We start from the raw sequence: 22954 nt of genomic DNA on the forward strand, positions 1-22954 counted from the left end.
GCATGAACAGCAGCAGGGCTGGGCGGGTGAGTGTGGTAAAGAAAGAGGTGAGATTTTGTATTCCCAGGGTCATGACTTGGTGGAGGCCTCCTGTGGCTCTGGGCTTGGGCAGGGAGGCATTTAAGGCCATTAGGGTGCCTCTTGCTGCATCAGATTTGAGAAGAGCCCCGATGTTTTTGGAAGTCTCAGAAGCACTCAACAAGGTCTTTCCCATGGAGACCATCTCCCAGTGACCCCACCCATGTCCCCAGGTTGGAGAAAAGGAAAACATTTGGGCCAGGATGTCAGACAGACTGAATTCAAGCCCCAGTACCATCATGTCTTGCTGTGTGACGCATGACAAATGATTCCCTCTCTGTTCTATGCTTGGGTGGTTCAGTCCCTGTTCTCCACCCCCCCCACCACTCCCAAGAACTGACTGTGGGAGACAACTTGGCTCAATGGTGAGGGACATAGTCACTGGCTGGCTCTGTCACTTCCCCTCCCAAAGTCTTTTTTTAAAAATATTCTGGAAAAGAGGAATAATAATGGTGTCTCCAACTCTTGGCATCATTGCAAGGACTAAAAGTGATGCCAGATGTAAAGGGTCTGAGACCAGGAGCTGTGCATACCAGTGCCCCCTCTCACCAGCTCCTGCTAGCATCCACCAACAACTGGTGTGTCTAGTTTGTTTGTTTGTTTGAGACGGAGTCTCACTGTGTTACCCAGGCTGGAGTGTAATGGTGCGATCTTGGCTCACTGCAACCTCTGCCTCCCAGGTTCAAGTGATTATCCTGCCTCAGTCTCCCAAGTAGCTGGGATTACAAGCACTCGCCACCACACCCAGCTAATTTTTGTATTTTTAGTACAGACGCAGTTTCACCATGTTGTCCAGGCTGGACTCGAACTCCTGACCTCAGGTGATCCACCCGTCTTGGCCTCCAAAAGTGCTGGGATTACAGGCGTGAGCCACCATGCCCAGCCCTGGTGGTGTGTCTACTTTGTAAATGTCATCCAAAGCTCCTCACTTCTCTCCAGCCCATGGCTCCCACCCTGGTCCAAGCACCAGTATCTCCTGCCCAGACACTGCCCAAGCCTCCTTCCTAGTCTCCTTGGTCTCCTTCCACTCCTATCCCTGACAGTCAATGCTCCACAACAGCAACCACAGGGAATTTTTTAATGCCAATATTGACCAACTCTCTCTCCGAAAGACACACCTCTCACTCTCCAGGGCACCCCATGAGGTCTGGTGTGTGGTTTCAGCTCCTGCCTACTTCCCAGGGCTCCCCTCCCACCCTCCAGCCACACTGATCTGTTTTCAGCTCCTGACACACCTGATCCTCTTGAGTCTGAGGCTTTCTACATTCTGTTCCTTCTGCTTGGAATGCTCTTCCCTGCACTCCCACTGGTTGACTTCTCTTCATCCCTCAGGCTAAGGATTTGTTTTACGTTTTTTGTTTGTTTGTTTGTTTTGTTTTGTTTTGAGACAGAGTCGCCCAGGCTGGAGTGTAGTGGTGTGATCTCAGCTCACTGCAAGCTCTGCCTCTCGGGTTCACGCCATTCTCCTGCCTCAGCCTCCTGAGTAGCTGGGACTACAGGCACCCGCCACCACGCCTGGCTAATTTTTTTGTATTTTTAGTAGAGACAGAGTTTCACCATGTTAGCCAGGATGGTCTCGATCTCCTGACCTCGTGATCCACCCGCCTCGGCCTCCCAAAGTGCTGGGATTAGAGGAGTGAGCCACCGCACCCGGCCTGTTTTTATTTTTTTAAGATGGTGTCTTGCTCTGTCACCCAGGTTGGAGTGCAGTGGTGCAACCTCGGCTCACTGCAACCTCCACCTCCCGGGTTCAAACAATTCTGCTCCTGAGTAGCTGGGACTACAGGTGCACCCCACAACTAATTTTTGTATTTTTAGTAGAGACAGGGTTTCACCATGTTGACCAGGCTGGTCTCGAACTCCCGATCTCAAGTGATGGACCGGCCTCGGCCTCCCAAAGTGCTGGGATTACAGACATCAGCCACCACAACCAGGCCCTCAGGCTAAGTTTAAATGCCACTTCTTCCAGGTAGTCCTCCCTGAGCCCCCTCGATGTGAGGTCAGGAGCCTCCTCTGGGCTCCTCTGGTCTTCTCCATCACAGCATGATTACTTTGTCCTGTCTCTGCCTGGTATGATCTGTCTCCACCATCAGCCTGTGGGCACCTCCTTGTGCATGGCTGTGTGCCCACTGTGTGCCAAGTACAGGGCCTGGCACACAGTGGGTGCTAACTTAATAAATGCTTTCTGGATAAGGTCAAGAAGGGTTCAGATGGATGAACTGTTCTTCCTCTCCTGGGGCTGGCCCCTTTAATCCCCATCAGCCTTCTCACCTATCTGGGACCACGCTGTCTTTTCTCTGTCCCTTAAGCCTCAATGGTGAACACCACATGGGTACTGGGCTCGACCTCTCTAGGCGGCACAAGGCGGCTCGGCAGCGATGGCAGCAATGGGGTACCTGAGAAGCCTCTCCGGATGATACCACCACCAAGGGGGCTCACAGGGGCCAAGCCAGAATCCACCAACTCCCAGAACCACTGGAAGAAACCAGAAAGACATGAGCAAGTTCTTGGTCATGGGACCTCTCTAGGACCCTGAAGTGTCCTCACCCAGACACCTGGACTGGCCCAGAGAGCTGTATCTCAGTCCTACTCTCCTGAGTGAATTTACCTCTCTGAGCCTCAGTTTCCTCATCTGTGAAGTAGGGATCTCAAATGTGGGGGGATATAAATAGTGCCTGGTCCAGGCCAGGTGCTGTGGCTTGTGCCTGTAATCCCAGCACTTTGGAAGGCCAAGGCGGGAGGATCACCTGAGGTCGGGACTTTGAGACCAGCCTGACCAACATGGAGAAACCCCACCTCTACTAAAAATACAACATTAGCCAGGCGTGGTGGTGCATGCCTGTAATTCCAGCTACTTAGGAGGCTGAAGCAGAAGAATCGCTTGAACCTGGGAGGCGGAAGTTGCAGTGAGCCAAGATTATGCCATTGCACTCCAGCCTGGGCAACAAGAGCGAAATTCCATCTCAAAAATAAAAAATATAAATAAATAAATAGCGCCTGGTCCAGCCAGGCCCGTTGGCTCATGCCTGTAATCCCAGCACTTTGGGAGGCTAAGGCGGGCAGATCACGAGGTCAGGAGATCAATACCATCCTGGCTAACATGGTGAGACCCTGTCTCGACTAAAAATACAAAAAAATTAGCCGGGTGTGGTGGCGGGCGCCTGTAGTCCCAACTACTCAAGAGGCTGAGGCAGGAGAATAGTGTGAACCCGGGAGGTGGAGCTTGCAGTGAGCTGAGATCGGGCCACTGCACTCCAGCCTGAGTGACAGAGCGAGACTCCGTCTCAAAAAAAAAAAAAAAAAAAAAAAAAAGTGCCTGGTCCACAGTACACATTGCAGAAATATTTATTTATTAACTAATAATAGCATGCTCAGTAGTGCACGGTGGCTCATGGCCATAATCCCAACACTTTGAAAGGGTGGTTTGACCCCAGGAGTTCTAGACCAGCCTGAGTAAAATAGTAAGACACTATCTCTACAAAAAATAAACAAAATTAGCCAGGCATCGTGTTGTATGCCTGTAACCCCAGCTACTCAGGAGGCTGAGGTGGGAGGAGTGCTTCAGCCCAGAAGGTCAAGGCTGTAGTGAGCCAAGATCATGCCACTGTACTTCAGCTTGGGTGACAGAGTGAGACCCTGTATCTCTCTCTCTCTCTTTTTTTTTTTTTTTTGAGATGGAGTCTCGCTCTGTCAACCACATTGGAGTGCAGTGGCACAATCTCGCCTTACTGCAACTTCCGTCTCCCAGGTTCAAGTGATTCTCCTGCCTCAGCCTCCTGAGTAGCTGGGATTACAGGTGCCCACCACCACGTCTGGCTAATTTTTTGGTATTTTTAGTAGAGAGGGGTTTTCACCATGTTGGCCAGGCTGGTCTCGAACTCCTGACCTCAAGTGATCTGCCCACTTCGGCCTCCCAAAGTGTGGGAATTACAGGTGTGAGCCACTGCGCCCGGCCGAGACCCTGTCTCTAAAAATAAAAATAAATAAAACAGTATGTTTATTTTTATAACATATTATATGCTATATAATGCTATTTATTATAATGCTATGCACCATAGTGATATTCTATTGTATATTTTTTCTTACATTTGAGATCCCAATATATTATTTATTAAAATATAAAAGTAGGGCCCAGCACAGTGGCTCATGCCTGTAATCCCAATACTTTGGGAGGCCAAGGCAGGTGGATCACAAGGTCAGGAATTCGAGACCAGCCTGGCCAACATAGTGAAACCCCATCTCTACTAAAAATATGAAAATTAGCCGGGTGTGGTGGCACACGCCTGTAGTCCCAGCTACTCAGGAGGCTGAGGCAGGAGAATCACCTGAACCCGGGAGGCGGAGGTTGCAGTGAGTGGAGACCACACCACTGCACTCCAGCCTGGGTGACAGAGCAAGACCCTGTCTCAAAAAAAAAAAAAAAGTAAAACAATAAAACATGCAGTAAATAAGCAAATGAATAATAATGATAGTACTAACGGCTAACATTTTCTGCACAATCACCCTGTATAAATGCTGTTCCAATAGTACATGGATGGGCTCATGAAGGTATAATGAAGCCATTTAGCACCATTATTTCCATTTAACAAAGGAGGAAATGAAGGCTCAGAGGTTAAGTAACTAGAGCCCAAGGTTACAATTCATAAATAAAAGCAATTCTGAGCTTCACTGCTGAGTTCCTTGAAGGAAGGACTGAATGGGAGAAACTAAATGAGATGCTGTTTCCAAGCAGGCTCTGGGTAAATGCTGGATACATTTTAAGAACAGGCAGAATCAGTCTGAACGGATGCGTTGGGAGTGTGAGCTCTTCAGCGCAACAGATCTGGGTTCAATCCAGGCCACATGGTCTAGGGCAAGCAGGCCTCAGTTTGCCCATCTGGGAAATGGAGACGAAAGGGGTACGGATCCCTCAGAGGTGTTGATGATAAAACAAAGGGACCCACGTGCGCCAGACACAGGCTGTGTGCTGTCCGCGGTGCTGACCCCAGAATGGGGCACAAAACTGGAACTCACAGCTTTGGGGTAAGGGGATCAGTGAAGACAAATGTGGAGATGGGAGAGGTGGGGTTCAAAGAGATGGACCAGTCTTCCCCTACTGTCCTCCTGAGCCTCACCAATGAGCCTATCTCCACCACCAGACTGAGCATTAAAACTGGGAAACTGGCCAGGCGCGGTGGCTCACGCCTGTAATCCCAGCACTTTGGGAGGCTGAGGCAGGCGGATCGCTTAAGGTCAGGAGTTCGAGACCAGCCTGACCAACATGGCAAAACCCTGTCTCTACTAAAAATACAAAAATTAGCCTAGCATGGCGCTTTGCACCTGTAATCCCAGCTACTTGGGAGGCTGAGGAAGCAGAATTGCTTGAACCCAGGGGGTAGAGGTTGCAGTGGAAAGATCTGGGCAACAGATCTGGGCAACAGCACTCAGGCTGGAGTGCAACGGTGTGGTCTCCGCTCACTGCAACCTCTGCCTCCTGGGTTCAAGTGATTCTCCTGCCTCAGCCTCCCGAGTAGCAGGGACTACAGACACATAGTCCCCATCTCAAAAAATAAAAAAGTAAAAATAAGAATAAAAAAGCTGGGAAACTGCCAGGCATGGTGGCTCATGTCTGTAGTCCCAGCACGTTGGGAGGTTGAGGCCAAAAGTGAGTTCAAAACCAGCCTGGGCACCCTGTCACTACAAAACATTTTATAAATTAGCCAGGTGTGGTGGTACATGTGCCTGCAGTTCCAGCTCCCAAGGAGGCTGAGGCAGGAGGATTGTTTGAGCCCAGGAGGTTGAGACTGCAGTGAGCTATGATTGTGCCACTGCTCTTCAGCCTGGCTTACAGAGGGAAACTCTGTCAAAAAAAAAAAAAAAAAATGGGGCTGGGCACGGTGGCTCATGCCTATAATCCCAGCACTTTGGGAAGCCAAGGTGGATGGATAACAAGGTCAAGAGATCGAGACCAGCCCGGCCAACATGCTGAAACCCCATCTGTACTGAAAATACAAAAGTTAGCTGTGCTGTGCCTGGTGGTGCGCACCTGTAGTCCCAGCTACTCGGCAGGCTGAGGCAGGAGAATCGCTTGAACCTGGGAGGCAGAGGTTGCAGTGAGCCGAGATCATGCCACTGCACTCCAGCCTGGCAACAGAGTGAGACTACGTCTCAAAAAAAAATGGGGAAACTGAGGTCCAAGACCATGCTGCTAATCAGGACCAGAGCCAGGGCAAAGTGGGGTGGGAGGAAGAGGGTGCGGAGAATGGATGTGAGTTGAACTTGAACTTCTGTGTGTGTAAGGGATGCAGCATAGCTCATTTCCTTGCCTATGAGTGGGGGGTCCTCTGACTCTTGTGTTGTGGAGGAAGACATCAAAGCTTGGAGAGAAAATGACCTGCTTGCTGGGAGTCACACAGCTGGGGGCTTGAGCCACGCTCAGATCTCATCCTTCTAGGACTGTTCCCCACATCTGAGCACAACTCGTCCCCACCCTTTCCCAGGGGCACCTGAAATTGAAGGCAGAAATGCAAGTGCTGTACAAGAGGCCTCCCTCGGGAGAGTTCCTGGTAGCTGGGAGGGTGTGTCAGGAAGGAAGAGGGTGGGGTGTGTGGGGACAGTTAGCATCTCCCAGATGGGAGGCCCCTGAGATGTCAGCTGCTCATTTTCTTTTTTCTTTTCTTTCTTTCTTTTTTCTTCTCTTGTTTTTTTTCTTTTTTTTTTTTTTTTTTTTTGAGATGGAGTCTCACTCTGTCTCCTAGGCTGGAGTGCAGTGGCGCAATCTCGGCTCACTGCAAGCTCCGCCTCCTAGGTTCACACCATTCTCCTGCCTCAGCTTCCCGAGTAGCTGGGATTACAGGCACCCGCCACCATGCCCGGCTAATTTTTTTGTATTTTTAGTAGAGACGGGGTCTCACCGTGTTAGCCAGGATGGTCTCGATCTCCTGACCTCATGATCTGCCCGCCTCGGCCTCCCAAAGTGCTGGGATTACAGGCATGAGCCACCGCGCCCGGCCAAGACAGGGTCTTTCTCTGTCACCCAGGCTGGAGCGTGCAGTGGTGCAGTCTTAACTCACTGCAGCCTCAACCTCCTAAGTTCAAGGATCCTCCCACCGCAGCCTCCCAAGTAGCTGAGAGTACAGTCACACACCACAACTCCCAGCTAATTTTTGTATTTTTTGTAGAGATAGGATCTCACTATGCTGCCCAGGCTGGTCTTGAAATCCTGGGCTCAAGCTATCCACAAGCCTCAGCCTCCCAAAGTGCTGGGATTCCAGGCTTGAGCCATGGCGCCGGGCTTGTCTGCCCATTTTCCTGCTGGGAAAACAAGGTTCCAGATGGGAGAACTCCCTGCACACATTCCTATTTGTTCACGTATTCATTGAACAAATGCAAAAAAATAGTTCACCTCGTGTTAGGAAGAAAAGAAAACTGGACAAGGGTCTGGGAATGAGGGAGTGGATCACATTGCTGGGGTGAGTTAGGGAATTTTCTGAGGAGGTGGCTTTGCGCCGAGGCCTGAAAGAGGAGAAAGAGCTGGCCAGGAGAAAGATAGGGGAACAGCATACCAGGCAGAAGGAACAGCACCTGCGAAGGCCCGGAGGTGGCAACAAGTTGATAGGTTTAAGGAATGGGAATTGGTAAGCCAGGCACTGTGGCTCACGCCTGTAATCCCAGCACTTTGGGAGGCCGAGGCAGGCAGATCACCTGAGGTCAGTAATTCAAGACCAGCCTGGCCAACATAGTGAAACCCTTGTCTCTATAAAAATACAAAAATTACCTGGGTGTGGTGTTGTGTGCCTGTAAGCCCAGCTACTCAGTAGGCTGAGGGAAGATAATTGTTTATGCCCGGGAGGCGGAGGCTGCAGTAAGCCAAGGTTGCACTGTTGCACTCTAGCCTGGGCAACAAAGGGAGACTCCATCTCAAAAAAAAAAAAAAAAAAAAAAAAGCCAGGCACAGTGGCTCACACCTGTAATCCCAGCATTTTGGGAGGCCGAGGTGGGCAGATTGCCTGAGTTCAGGAGTTCAAGACCAACCTGGCCAGCACGGTGAAACCCTGTCTCTACTAAAAATACAAAAAAAATAGCCAGGCATGGTGGCATGGGGCAGTAATCCCAGCTACTTGGGAGGCTGACGTAAGGGAATTGCTTGAACCAGAGAGGTGGAGGTTTCAGTGAGCCAAGATCGCACCACTGCACTCCAGCCTGGGCCACAGAGCAAGACTTTCACCTCAAAAAAAAAAAAAAAAAAAAAAAAGAATGGGAATTGGGAGCCAAGGGCCAGGGTGGAGGGAAGTTCGTTGCTTCAGGCGCTGGGTGAGGACTTAGGATTTGATTCTGGGAGAATGTTGAGGTTTTGAGGAATGTGATCTACTTAGGGATTACAGGAAGCCTGCTGTGGCCAATTTGGGGAGCAGGGCTTATCCCTGGGGCAGAGGCTAGAGCAGTGGCCAGGTGAGATATGGACCACAGCGGGGCCTGTGAGTGGATCTGAGATATGTTTTGGGGGCTGAAAGACAGGCCATAGCCACGGGGTGTGAGAAAGAGAAGATTCAAGGGTGCCTGGTGACTTTTTTTCTTTCTTTCGAGACAGAGTTTCGCTCTTGTTGCCCAGGCTGTAGTGTAATGGCACAGTCTCACTGCAACCTGCAACCTCTGCCTCCCATTTTCAAGCAATTCTCCTGCCTCAGCCTCCCGAGTAGCTGGGATTACAGGTGCCCACCACCATGTCCAATTAATTGTATTTTTTAGTAGAGACAGGATTTCGCCATGTTGGCCAGGCTGGTCTCGAACTCCTGACCTCACGGGATCCACCCACCTAGGCCTCCCAAATTGCTAAGATTACAGGTGTGAGCCACCACATCCGGTGGTGACTGGTGATTATTAAACATGATTACTTGTTTTCCAGAAAGCCAGGAGTCACACAGTTACCTGGGGAATGGGGCTGCCATTACTTGCATGGGGAAAACTGGGGGGAAGCACCAGGCTTTGGGTGGGTTCCAATTTTGCTGGAGCATCACATGAGTCCCAGATGGAGCCAGCAGAGGCGGCTGAATGTTTGGATCTGGAATTATGGGGGACCTGGCTCAACTGAAGGTGAAACAGACCTAACAGGTCTGGGGGCAGTTGCCAGCATCTGGCTGTTGGTCAGATGCGGGGGTGCTCCCGAGAGCCCTGATTCCTGGGACCCAGCCAGTATCCCTCCCCCATCTGGAGTGGAATGGGGTAAGGATGGGGCTCCCAGGGACTAGGGATGGGGTATAGCGGGGTGTCCTCTGGTCTCAGCTGCAGCACACATCAACCTACCACTCCTGATTTTTTATCTTTTATTTTTGAGACAAAGTCTCACTCTGTTGCCCAGGTTGGAGTGCAGTGGTGCCATCTCGGCTCACTCCAACCTCCAACTCCCTGTTTCATGTGATTCTCCCACCTCAGTCTCCTGAGTAGCTGGGATTACAGGCGCCCACCACGATGCCAGGCTAATCTTTTTTTTTTATTTTTTATTTTTTTATTTTTAGTAGAGACAGGGTTTCACCCTGTTGGCCAGGCTGGTCTCTAACTCCTGGCCTCAAGTAATCCACCCACCTCGGCCTAAAGTGCTGGGATTACAGGCATGAACTGCTGCACCTGGCCCTGCTACTCCTGATTAATTGCCCTCTTCATTAAGAAGCTGGGATGGGGATGGAGGGCCTGATGGGAGGCTCCTGGGTGGGGAAGGCCTTCGTAGGAGACCCAGAGCTACCTCCCCTTCTTTTTTTTTTTTGTTTTTTTTTTTTTTGGGACGACGTCTCACTCTGTCACCCAGGCTGGAGTGCAGTGGCGCAGTCACAGCTCACTGCAGCCTCGGCCCCCTGGGATAAAGCAATCCTCCCACCTCAGCCTCCCAAAGTTCTGAGATTACAGGCGACCGCGACCACACCTAGCTGAGAGCTCCCTTTTGTTGTTGTTGGGTTTTTTGTTGTTGTTGTTGTTGTTGTTTGTTTTGGTTTGTTTTTTGAGACAGGGTTTCCCTCTTGTCACCCAGGCTGGAGTGCAATGACGCGATCTTGGCTCACCGCAACCTCCGCCTCCTGGGTTCAAGCGATCCTTCTGCCTCAGCCTCCCGAGTAGCTGGGATTACAGTCATGCACCACCACACCCAGGTAATTTTGTATTGTTAGTAGAGACGGGGTTTCTCCATGTCGATCAGGCTGGTCTCAAACTCACAACCTCAGGTGATCCACCTGCCTTGGCCTCCCACACTGCTAGGATTACAGGCATGAGCCACAGTGACCAGCTTTTCTTTTTCTTTTTCTTTCTTTCTTTCTTTTTTTTTTTTTTTCTGTTGAGATGGAGTCTCACTCCTTCACCCAGGCTGAAGTGCAGTGGCACGATATTGTCTCACTGCAACCTCTGCCTCCCAGGTTCAGGTGATCTTCCTGCCTCAGCATGCCGAGTAGCTGTGACTGCAGGCGCGTGCCACCACGCACTGATAATTTTTTGTATTTGTAGTAGAGACAGGGTTTCACCATGTTGGCCAGGATGGTCTCGATCTCTTGACCTCATGATCCGCCTGTCGTGGCCTCCCAAAGTGCTGGGACTACAAGCATGAGCCACTGTGCCTAGCCTGTTGTTGGTTTTTTGTTTGTTTTTTTGTTTGTTTGTTTGAGACAGAGTCGCACTCTGTTGCCCAGGCTGGAGTGCAGTGGCACAATTTTGGCTCACTGCAACCTCCACCTCCTGGGTTCAAGAAATTCTCCTGCCTCAGCCTCCCAGGTAGCTAGGATTACAGGTGCCTGTCACAACATCCAGCTTATTTTTTGTATTTTTAGTAGAGACAGGGTTTCTCCAGGTTGGCGAGGCTGGTCTCAAACTCCTGTCCTCAGGTGATCCACCTGCCTCAGCCTCCCAAAGTGCTGGGATTACATGTGTGAGCCACCGTGCCTGGCCTCTTTGCTGTTCCTTAAACCTGCCTTGGGGCCTTTGCATGTGCTGTGCCATCTGCCGGGAACACCCTTCCCCCGGCTGTTAAAATGGCCAGCTGCTTGTTTCCATCCATACTTCAGCTAAAATGTCAACTTCCCGGAGAAGGCCCTCCTGCCCAGCTCGAGCAGTCTCATGAGCACTCACCCACCCCCACATTTTCTCTTTTTTCTTGCCTTAACATCTGTCTCATGAGCCATGTCATTTTGGGGCCTGTCACTGCAGTTCTGTGTCCTACACACTCAGCATGTGGCTTGGCACACAGCGGGTGCCCATGCGCAGGTGAAATGACTGATGCTGTGAGCTGAGTGTGGGAGAGGTCATCAGAAGGTCCTTTATTTATTTATTATTATCATTATTTTTTGAGACGGAGTCTCACTCTGTTGTCCAGGCTGGAGTGCAGTGGCGCAATCTCAGCTCACTACAAACTTCACCTCCCAGGTTCAAACGATTCTACTGCCTCAGCCTCCCGAGTAGGTGGGATTACAGGCACCTGCCACCATGCCCAGCTAATTTTTTTTTTTTTTTTTTGAGACAGAGTCCTACTCTGTCATCCAGGCTGGAGTGCAGTGGTGTGATCTTGGCTCACTGCAACCCCTGCCTTCCGGGTTCAAGCGATCCTCCTGCCTCAGCCTCCCGAGTAGCTGGGATTACAGGTGCCCGCCACCACGCCAGGCTAATTTTTTTTTTTTTTGAGATGGAGTCTCGCTCTGTCACCCAGGCTGGAGTGCAGTGGCATGATCACGGTTCACTGCAGCCTCGACCTCCCATGCTCAAGCAGTCCTCCTACCTTAGCCTCCCAAGTAGCTGGGACTACAGACGTACACCACCATGACTGGCTATTTTTTTTTTTTTTTTAAATAGAGATAGGGTCTTACTATGTTACCCAGGATGGTCTTGAACTCCTCGGCTCAAGCGATCCACCTGCCTCGGCCTCCCAAAGCGCTGAGATTACAGGCGTGAGCCACCGCGCCCAGACTACCCTTTTCCTTTCCTCTTCCTGCAGATGGCTGGAGTGTGGATAAATAAACATTAAGGCATATGCAGCTACGCCTGCCCTAGGAGACCCGAGGCTCACCCTGAGCACCCTCATTCCACACAATGTTAGCCCAGTTTTTTAACACACAAAAACGCTGAGTTCTGGCCAGGTATGGTGGTTCGTGCCTGTAATCCCAGCACTTTGGGAGGCTGAGGCGGGCGGATCACTTAAGATCAGGGGTTCAAGACCAGCCTGGCCAACATGGAGAAACCCGTCTCTACTAAAAATACAAAAATCAGCCGGGCGTCAAGGCTTGTGCCTGTAACTCCAGCTGCGCGGGAAGCTGAGGGAGGAGAATCACTTAAACCCGGGAAGCAGAGATGGCAGAGAGCAAAAATCACATCACTGCACTCCAGCCTGGGCGACAGAGTGAGACCCTGTCTAAAAAACAAAACAAAACAACAACAGAAACCACTGAGTCCTAGAGAGGTTACCAGCCACTCAGGTGATGGGCCTGGGATTTGAATCCAACCCCCGCAGGGTTTTCCTCTTGGCTCAGTTTCCCAGAATGGGGGCACTGGCTGTGATCCGAAGTTGTGACCTCATGACCCATTGCTCAGGCCTGGGGGCAGCCAGGTCCCCTTTTCTTGGGTGAGTCAAAACCTTGTGTCCAGGCACAAGGGATCTCCTGCTCCCAAAAGCAGTGGCCACAGCCCTGGGCTGGACAGTTGGATCAGGTCCCCAGTTCCCTGGTGGCCTCTCTGGGCCTCAGTGGGCCCCTGTGAGCTGGTCCCCAAGCAGCTCTAAGTGTTTCCTTTTTTTTGGTGGTGGGGACAGAGTCTCACTCTGTCTCCCAGGCTGGAGTGCAGTGGCGTGATCTCGACTCACTGCAACCTCCGCCTCCCAGGTTCGAGCAATTCTCCTGCCTCAGCCTCCAAGTAGCTGGACTACAGGCATGAGCCACCATGCCCAGCTAAGTTTTTTGTGTGTCTAGTAGAGACGGGGTTTCTCCATGTTGGCCAGGTTGGTCTTGAACTCCTGACCTCAAGTGATCCGCCTGCTTCGCCCTCCCAAAGTGCTAGGATTGCAGGCGTGAGCCACCGCGCCTGGCCAGCTCTGGGTATTTCTCAGTAGAGGGTCTCTGGGATCTCCCTACCATGGCCTGGGCCATCCCCACCCCCTACTCACTTCACTCAGCAGGAAGGAGAGTGTTGTCCTGCTGTGCCTCATGCTGCTGGCATCTGTGGCCCTGCAGAACTGGTTCTGAGACCTCCAGACCACTGGGAGCCCAGGTACGGCCCTGTGGGACACCCCCTAGACAGAAGCTCACTCCCACACTCTCTGCACCCTCCCTTGAACCCCAAGGACACTAAATCAAGGTGGCATGGACCACACCACAGGCACCAGTGTGAGACACCCGCCCGGACCTTGCAGCGGTCCCCATCCGGGGACAGCAGCCAGGTGCCCAAAGCCCCTCCCCACACCTGTCCAGGTTCAGCAGCCTGGGTGGGGGCATCAGGACTGGCGAAACAAGGTCTCCTGGCCCCAGACACATGGGAGACCCATTCAGCTCCCAGAGTGGCTCTGATGGTTTCAGGGGGATTACGAGACCCCAGCCCCTCTCCTGAGACGCCCCCAAGCTCAGAATAAGCTTGCTCCAGGAGGCCCAGGCATGTCTGGCACTTACCACCACTGTGGAGTCCTGCCTGGGTCCCATGACCTCCTGGCTAGTGAAGAAAGGAGGGGAGAAAATGACCTGACCAAGAGGGAGGCCCAGGGCTCCCTCAACACCCACTCAGCGGAGCCCCTTAACTGTCTGGGCACCAGGCCAGGACATAATCCACACACTTTCCTTGGGTGAGGCTCCCAGTGGGTGGAGGGCAGAGTGTCCAAGAGGGCCTGAGGGGACGAGAGAGTGGCCAAGAGGGTGGCCGGGCATGGAGGGGGAGGGGCAGGGAGGGCAGAGGAAGGAGGGGGGAAGGAGGGAAGGGAGGCGTAGGAGTGAGGAGGCTGGGTGAGAGGTGTTAAGATTAATTGTTCATGTGTTTGCATATGATAGAGTGAGAGAGAGGGCACAAAGGAAGATGGTGGTAGGGGACCAGCAGCTCTGAGAATAGGGGGATTTTTTTTTTTTTTTGAGACGGAGTCTCGCTCTGTGGCCCAGGCTGGAGTGCAGTGGCGCGATCTCGGCTCACTGCAAGCTCCGCCTCCCGGGTTCACGCCATTCTCCTGCCTCAGCCTCCCGAGTAGCTGGGACTACAGGCGCCCGCCCCCATGCCCCGATAATTTTTTGTATTTTTACTAGAGACGGAGTTTCACTGTGTTAACCGGGATGGCCTAGCTCTCCTGACCTCGTGATCCGCCCGCCTCGGCCTCCCAAAGTGCTGGGATTACAGGCGTGAGCCACCGCGCCCGGCCGGGAATAGGGGGATTTTATCAACTCAGGGTCTAGGATATCTGCTTCCAAGCAGAGCCCATGGGGTGTGACCTAAGGAGCTTGGGGGCTCCAGGAAAGTTGCCCGCTGTGCTGTGCCGCCCCAGGCAGATCAAAGACCCTCTCTGGTCATTGGCTGGGCGCGGTGGCTCACACCTGTAATCCCAGCACTTTGGGAGGCGGAGGCGGGTGGATCACGAGATCAGGAGATCGAGACCATCCTGGCCAACATGGTGAAGCCCCATCTCTACTAAAAATACAAAAAATTAGCTGAGTGTGGTGGCAGGTGCCTGTAATCCCAGCTACTTGGGAGGCTGAAGCAGGAGAATCGTTTGAACCCAGGAGGCAGAGGTTGCAGTGAGCTGAGATCCTGTCACTGCACTCCAGTGTGGGCAACAAAAGCGAAACTCCATCTTATTAAAAAAAAAAAAAAAAGAATGGCTTGAACCCAGGAGTCAGAGGCTGCAGTGAGCCAAGATTGCACTATTGCACTCCAGCCTAGGCAACAAAAGCGAAACTCCATCTTATTAAAAAAAAAAAAAAAGAATGGCTTGAACCCAGGAGTCAGAGGCTGCAGTGAGCCAAGATTGCACTACTGCACTCCAGCCTAGGTGACAGAGGGAGACTGTCTCAAAAAAGAAAAAAAGAGAGAGAGATGGGGTTTTGCCATTTTGCCCAATTTGGTCTCAAACTACCAAGCTCAAGCAATTCACCCACCTCAGCTTCTCAAAGTGCTGAGATTATAGTGGTAAGCCACCATGCCCGGCACCCCCAGTTTTGTTTGTTTGTTTTGAGACAGGGTCTCACTCTGTCACCCAGACTAGAGTGCAGTGGTGCAATCTCAGCTTACCGCAACCTCTGACTCCCAGGCTCAACCAATTCTCCTGCCTCAGCCTCCCTAATAGCTGGGATTACAGGCACACACCACCACGCCTGGCTAATTTTTGTATTTTTAGTAAAGATGGGGTTTCACCATGTTGACCAGGCTGGTCTTGAACTCCTGACCTCAAATGATCCACCCACCTTGGCCTTCCAAAGTGCTGGGATTACAGGTGTAAGCCACTACGCCTGGCCCTATTTTCTTTTTTTTTTTTTTGAGATGGAGTCTTGCTCTGTTGCCCAGGCTGGAGTACAATGGGGCGATCTCAGCTCACTGCACCCTCTGCCTCCCTGGTTCAAGCGATTCTCTGCCTCAGCCTCCTGAGTAGCTGGGATTACAGGCACCTGCCACCACGCTCAGCTAATTTTTGGATTTTTAGTACAGACAGAGTTTCGCCATGTTAGCCAGGCTGGTCTCAAACTCCTGAGCTCAGGAGATCTGCCCGCCTTGGCCTCCCAAAGTGCTGGGATTACAGGTGTGAACCACTGCACCCAGCCAAGTGAGCTCCTGATTCTTATCTGTCCCTGCCTTGAGTCTGTGGATCTCCTGAAAGTAAAGACATGGTCCCCACTGTGACCCCAGCACAGAGCCCAGCACATAGTAGGTGCTCAGTTAATATTTTCACACGAGTCCATAACTTGTGTTTTCACACGAGGCCTTGGATGAATGGTAGGGGCTTTATTTCCTCAGGTTCTGCTCCTCCCCAGGAACCCCAGCTCCATCCATGCCCCCATCTCTGTTGGCTCCTCAGGGCTCACTCCTGGAGGTGGTGGGCAAAGGACAATCTGTCATTCACGGATCCCTGAGGAAGGAACACACAGGGAGGCATTCAGACACCAAAAGGCTCTGCAGCCCAGGCTGGCCCTGCTTGGGATGGCAGCTCCCCCAACCATGCCTTGGCCCCAGGGCTGAGCCCCCAGCCCAGCCCTACCTTACCATGGACACCTCGTCCAGGTTCTCAAACTTGGACTCATTCCGGTGACAGAATCTCACAGCCATGACCACAGACCCGATGAGCAAAAGAGACACCAACAAACACACGACCACCACCACGCTCGGGTTCCTGTGTAACTTACGGGGCCCAGTGTCACCTGGAGCTGGGGAAAGGAGCTCAGAGTCAGCACTGGGTCCTATTCCCCACAAGCCTAAGACACCCACCAGGGCCCAGAGCCTTTTAAATCTGTTCTCAGGAAGCTGACCTCTCTTCCCTCTCCAGTTGAGGCTGCCACTTTTTAATCATTTATTTTAGAGACAGGGTCTCACTCTGTCACCCAGGCTGGAGTGCAGTAGTTCAATCACAGCTCACTGCAGCCTCTATCTCCTGGGCTCAAGTGATCCTCCCACCTCAGCCTCCCAAGTAGCTAGGATTACAGGCATGCACCACCATGCCTGGACAATTTTTTTTTTTTTTTGAGACAGGGTCTTGCTCTGTCACACAGGCTGGAGTGCAGTGACGTTATCTCAGCTTACTGTGACCTCCATCTCCAAGGATCTAGTGATCCTCTTACCTCAGCCTCCCCAGTGGCTGAGACTACAAGTGTGTGCCACCACACCCAGCTAATTTGTGTATATATTTAGTAGAGATGGGGTTTCACCATGTTGCCCAGGCTGGTCTTGAACTCATTGGCGCAGGTGATCCACCCGCCTCGGCCTCCCAAAGTGCTGGGATTACAGGCGTGGGCCACTGAGCCCAGCCTAATTTTTAAATTTTATTTAATCAATTACTTTATTTATTTTTGAGATAGAGTCTTTTTTTTTTCCCCCGAGATGGAGTCTTGCTCTGTCTCCCAGGCTGGAGTGCAGTGGTTCAATGTGGGCTCACTCCAACCTCCGCCTCCTGGGTTCAAGTTATTTTCCTGCCTCAGCCTCCCAAGTAGCCCGGATTACAGGCGCCCGCCACCTTGCCTGGCTAATTTTTGTATTTTTAGTAGAGACGGGGTTTCACCATGTTGGCCAGGCTGGTCTTGAACTCCTGACCTCAGGTGATCCTCCCACCTTGGCCTCCCAAAGTGCTGGGATTACAGATGTGAGCCACCACGCTCAGCAATTTTTATTTTATTTATTTATTTATTTGAGACAGAGTCTTACTCTGCCACCCAGGCTGGAGTGCAGTGGCACGATCTTAGCTCACTGCAACCTCTGCCGCCTGGGTTCAAGCGATTCTCCTGCCTCAGCCTCCCGAGTTGCTGAGATTACAGGCGTCTGCCACCACGCCTGGCTAATTTTTGTAGTTTTAATAGAGACAGGGTTTCACCATTTTGGCCAGGCTGGTCTTGAACTCTTGACCTCGTGATACACGCCGCCCCCGCACCCGCCCCCGCCCTCCCAAAGTGCTGGGATTACAGGCTTGAGCCACCGCGCCCCGCCATTTTTAGATTTTTTTGTAGAGACAAAGTCCTGCTATTTTGCCCAGGCCCAAATACATAATGTATAACCTGTCTCCCCACCACAGCAAGTATTAGTTTCTCTTTGCCCATCGCTGCGTGCCCAGCCGTGACATACACTAGGCACTTAATAAATGCGCATAGCATGAAGGGCTTTAGACAATGGAGCAGAGACAAGAAGCCCTTCCTAGAGCATTCTCGGGGCTGTACCTCCCCCTGGTGGTCAGTTCCCAAACTGCAGCCTGTTACACCCGCCACCTCCCTACAAACACCCAAATCTCTTAATACTCACCTGGGCCAGGGGGCTCCAAGGTCTGATCAGTGGAGGTCAAGGGCTCCGTTCTGGGGCTGTGGGAAGTGGGGCTCCAGTGCGGGGTCAGGGATTCGGAACTGGGGAGGGTGGAATGGGAAGAGGGGGTGAGCTCTGCACTGGGGGAGCCAGAACTAGGGTGTGTGATTGTCTCTGGTTGTGGGGAGGAGGGAATCATCCTTGAATCTGTGGAGCTGGGGCTCGGCTGCATAGTAGGGGTTGTCCCTGAACTTGAGGGGCTGAGGTGGGTTATGGAGTCTGTCTCCAAACTCATGGTGCTGGAGTAGGATTTGGGGGGTTCCCCTGAACTGTGGGTGCTGTGGGCGAAGGGAGAAGAAATCAGAGAGCTGACAGGTGATGTCTCCATACTGTTCTCTGAGGTCACAGTATCTGGAAAGAAAAACATCATTGGAAACTGGGCGCGGTGGCTCACGCCTGTAATTCCAGCACTTTGAGAGGTCAAGGTGAGAGCATCACTTGAACCCAGGAATTAGAGACCAGCCTGGGCAACATAGCGAGACCCTCTCTCTCTCTCTTTCTCTCTCTCTCTTTTTTTTTTTTCTTTTTTTGAGATGGCGTCTCGCTCTGTCACCCAGGCTGGAGAGTAGTGGTGCCATCTCAGCTCACTGCAACCTCCACCTCCTGGGTACAGGCAATTCTCCTGCCTCAGCCTCCCAAGTAGCTGGGATTACAGGCATGCATCACCACGCCTGGCTAATTTTTGCATTTTTAGTTTCACTGTGCTGGCCAGATTTGTCTCGAACTTCTGACGTCAGATGATCCACCCGCCTTGGCCTCCCAAAGTGCTGGGATTACAGGCATAAGCCATCATGCCCAGCCTTTTCATTTTTATTTTTAATTAATTTATTTTTTTGTCCAGGTCATAGGGAAACCTGAAAGATTTAGGACACCATGTGAGCTTTCAGTGGGAAACTGAAGCTCCCACTCAAATTCATGCTCCTGGTCTGAAGTCCCACAGCCCGGGTTCAAGTGCAGATCAGCGTTCCCAGTCCTCTTGGCTGAGAGCTCTAGAAGCCCTTTGGATATGGGAAGTGACTGCATCCCAGGCAGTGCTGGGCAGCTCCTTTAAATTTTCTGGGACTCAGTTTTCTTTTCTGTAAAATGGAGTTCATGTGGAGTTGGTGCCTCTGACAGTTCATCAGTCAGGTTCATAGTGGGTGTACACAAGCTGGGTGCTCCCAGCTATTGGGGAGGCTGAGGCGGGAGGATTGCCTGATCCCAGGAATTCAAGGCTGTAGTGCGCCATGATTGCGCCACTGCACTCCTGCCTGGGAGACATAATGAGACCTTGTCTCTACAAAAAAATAAAACAAAAATTAGCCAGGCATGGTGGTGCATGCCTAGTCCCAGCTACTCAGGAGGCTGAGGTGGGAGGATCGCTTGAGTCCAGGAGTTCAAGGCTGCAGTAAGCCATGATCATGCCACTGAACTCCAGCCTGGGCAACAGAGTGAGACTCCGTCTCAAAAAAAAAAAAAAAACACACACACACACACACAATAGAATAGAAACACAGTGGGTGCACAGTGACACTCAACTATAAAGATCCACCTATGAGCTCAGAGAGGATCAGCCCTAATTTTCTCCAGGTAGCCCTAGGCTAACCTCAACTTTAATGGAAGACACAAAGACACAGGCGCTGGGAACATGTCTCCGGAACCCACCCTTCTACGTGTTGGTCCAGCCACTTCCTGGCTCCCATCCCATCCCAGGCATGGAGTCCAGGGACCAGGCTGAGGGCAGGTAAGCAGTTCATGAGCCACCTCCCACAACGACTTCCCACCCAGTTCCAGGTGACTGGGTCTCTTAGGCACTTACAAGTTCATTCATCAACTCTCTGCTCCACCCATGCACTCTGCTCTGAGCCAAACTTTGTGCTTCCTCCTCGACTCACCCTAGGCAGCAGAAATGCGGAAATAACACACAACACTGGCCCTGAGAGGGGACTGGGTCCACATGCCACCCTCCCCAGATCTCTATGTAGCCCCCCCAGGCCCTGTGGGGATGACGGCTGAGTCTAGAAGAGGCATGGAACTCAGGCTGGGCTTCATCCCCATTTGACAGATGAGAAACTGAGGCTCAGAGTAGCAGAGGGCCTGGCCTGAGGTGACTGGGGAGCTGGGCAGAACGCCCCTCAAGGACCCTTGTCCTCTGTTTCTGCTGAAATGAAGATGATTCAGAGGCCAGAGTGGACCCCAAGCCAAGTCAGAATTCTGGGGAGCTGAGTGCTTAGTGAACTAAGGAAAAGCTGTGGACTTGAAAAAGGAAGAGTTGGAGGACACAAGCCCTGCTGAGTGCCTGGCACTGAGTAGGCACTGGTGAGCTGCTGAAGGGTTGACCAGAAGGTAAAAATAAAGATGTTTCTAGGCACTGTGCTGGGTGTTTGCTCTCCCCAGAGACTCCTAGACTGGGAGGCTCACATGAGCCAAGTCAACCAGTTCTAATCTGGGTCTGGGACAAGCTGGACTGAGCCTCAGTTTCCTGAGCTATGAAATGGGGATAAAAGTGGTGCCTTCTGAATGAAACCCTTCCCTGCAATGAGCATTTCAGCAGCCATGGTGGCCTCTGCTCTGCTATTACAGGTCTGTGGGGTAGGACACCGGTCAGAGAGAGTGACGACATAGTGGCAGGTAAAGGGCAGAAAAAGGGAATGCGAGAAGCTCAAGGGTCCTCCCCTCCACCCTAGGCACCGTCTTATAGGAGAGCAAGAGGGAATTAAGTCAGACACCCAGAAGAACTTCTCATGGGAACCACAGATGTTTGATGACCAGGAAGTGAGTCCCTGTTCCCTGGAACCCCCATGGCCCTGAGGTCTTCACCATTCTCCCTTTGGGGATTGGCTAAAAGGAACAGATTTGAAAAGGAGCCCGAAAGTAGGTGTGAGGCCATCTGTGGCCTCCAGCAGGCTCAGGGCTCACTGGAGTTGCAGGACCCACAGCCCCAGGGTTTGGGAGCAGCGGTGCCTCATCTGTCCTCACAGCTGCTCCGTTTGTTTCTGGGGGAAAAGCCAGCCTTCTTCGGAGGGCTGGCGGACCAGCGTGGCCTGAGGGAGGGGTCCAGAAGCCAGGTGCGTGACTGGGCTGTGCGTCCCCCACCCCCACCCTTCCTCTTTCTGGAAGCTGAGCCTCCTTTTTACCAGCTCTTACCTGTAAAGGGAGTACCGTAATTCCCATCAGCTTTCAGCAGCACCACCAGCACCAAAAGCAGAAGTGGTGGCAGCTGGGGGCACGCCATTCCTGTGCCGGGAGGGCCTGCCACCGGCTCTGCACAGGTGTGTGGCCAGGTGTGTGCCCAGGTGCCAGCTCCTTGCACCTGCGTGTGCGCTCCCTGCTGGCGGAGCACGGGGCTGTACAGGGGCGAGGCGCAGGTGGGGCTGCAGGGTGTGGGACCTCCCTGGGGCGCTCCTGTTCCCCCGGGTGCGGTTCTCGCCCTCTTCACCTGGACTCCACCCCTTCTAAACACGACGACCCAGAAGCTCTCAAAGCCAGTCATCCACTAAAGACACCCTGCCCCTGCCGTCCTTTTTCCCCCTGCTCCTGGTTCCACAGCTGCCCAAACCCCTGCTGTCACTCCCTCTGCCCCTCGTCCAGCCAGGTTGTCCCCTCTGGGAGCACCGATTTCTCCCACCTCCCTCCTATCCCTGAACCCACAGGGCTAGGGATGTCCTTGTTCTCTGTCCTCGTCCTCCTCTGTCCTCTGTCTCACCCAGACTGGGGCCTTTTGGGGACATGACTGAAACCTTCTAACCTTCTAGCATTTCTATTATGGATTTCTTTTTCTTTCTTTTATTCTCTTTTTTTTTTTTTTTTTTGAGACGGAGTCTTGCTCTGTCACCCAGACTGGAGCTCAGTGATGCAATCTCGGCTCACTGCAACCTCTGCCTCCCGGGTTCAAGTAATTCTCCTGCCTCAGCCTCCCGAGTAGCTGGCGCCCGCTACCAGGCCTGGCTAATTTTTGTATTTTTTAGTAGAGACAGGGTTTCACCATGTTGGCCAGGCTGGTCTCGAACTCCTGACCTCAAGTGATCCACCCACCTCGTCCTCCCAAACTGCTAGGATTACAGGCATGAGCCACCGTGCCCAGCCCTTTTTTTTTTTAAGAGACGGGGTCTCACTCTGTCGCCCAGGCTGAAGCACAGTGGCACAATCACAGCTCACTGCATTCTCAAACTCTGGGATTCAAGCAACCTCCCGCCTCAGCCTCCTAAGTAGCTGCGATTACAGGCGTGTACCACCATGCCCGACTAATTTTTTTTTTTTTTTTTTTGAGACTGAGTTTAGCTCTTGTTGCCCAGGCTGGAATGCAATGGCACAATCTTGGCTCACCACAACCTCCGCCTCCCGGGTCCAAGCGATTCTCCTGCCTCAGCCTCCTGAGTAGCTGGGATTACAGGCATGTGCCACCATGGCCGGCTAATTTTGTATTTTTAGTAGAGATGGGGTTTCTCCATGTTGGTCAGGCTGATCTCGAACTTCTGACCTCAGGTGATCCGCCCACCTCGGCCTCCCAAAGTGCTGGGATTACAGGCGTGAGCCACCGTGCCTGGCCTTTTTTTGTTGTTGTATTTTTTTTTTTAGTATAGATGGGGTTTTACTATGTTGGCCAGGCTGATAGCTCTAACTCCTGACCTCAGGTGACCCACTCGTCTTGGTTTCCCAAAGTGCTGGGATTACAGGCATGAGCCACCACACCCAGCCATCCTGTAGGATTTTTTAGGGGTGAGGGACTTGAGGTGAGTGCTCTGGGCCGGGTCCCAGGCACATTTCTAGAGTGCACTGGGGACAGTTTCCATCTGGGACGGGCTGGACACCACCCCACTACCTGTACGTGGATATGGCAGAGGCACAGCTGAGACCACATTGGCAGTGCCTGACCTCCAGGAAAGATTTGAGGTCCCCATGCTGGCCACAGACCCCAGATGCATACTGCATG

The 22954-nt window shown here is 52.3% G+C and overlaps 1 protein-coding gene across 1 annotated transcript; it reads right to left on the reverse strand.

Annotated features, from left to right (window-relative positions):
* Nucleotides 1-15889: 15889 nt before the first annotated feature.
* On the reverse strand, nt 15890-21256 carry CIST1 (colon, intestine and stomach enriched 1). The gene is made up of 4 exons (XM_055372177.1): nt 21169-21256; nt 17986-18393; nt 16246-16406; nt 15890-16111 (listed from the first exon to the last, which is right to left on the reverse strand). Exons 1-4 carry the CDS (start codon nt 21254-21256, stop codon nt 16064-16066), a joined length of 705 nt encoding a protein of 234 aa, XP_055228152.1. The 3' UTR covers nt 15890-16063.
* Between the last annotated feature and the right edge of the window lie 1698 nt (nt 21257-22954).

The sequence above is a fragment of the Gorilla gorilla genome, chromosome 20, assembly GCF_029281585.2.
Source record: "Gorilla gorilla gorilla isolate KB3781 chromosome 20, NHGRI_mGorGor1-v2.1_pri, whole genome shotgun sequence".
Lineage (NCBI taxonomy): Eukaryota > Metazoa > Chordata > Mammalia > Primates > Hominidae > Gorilla > Gorilla gorilla.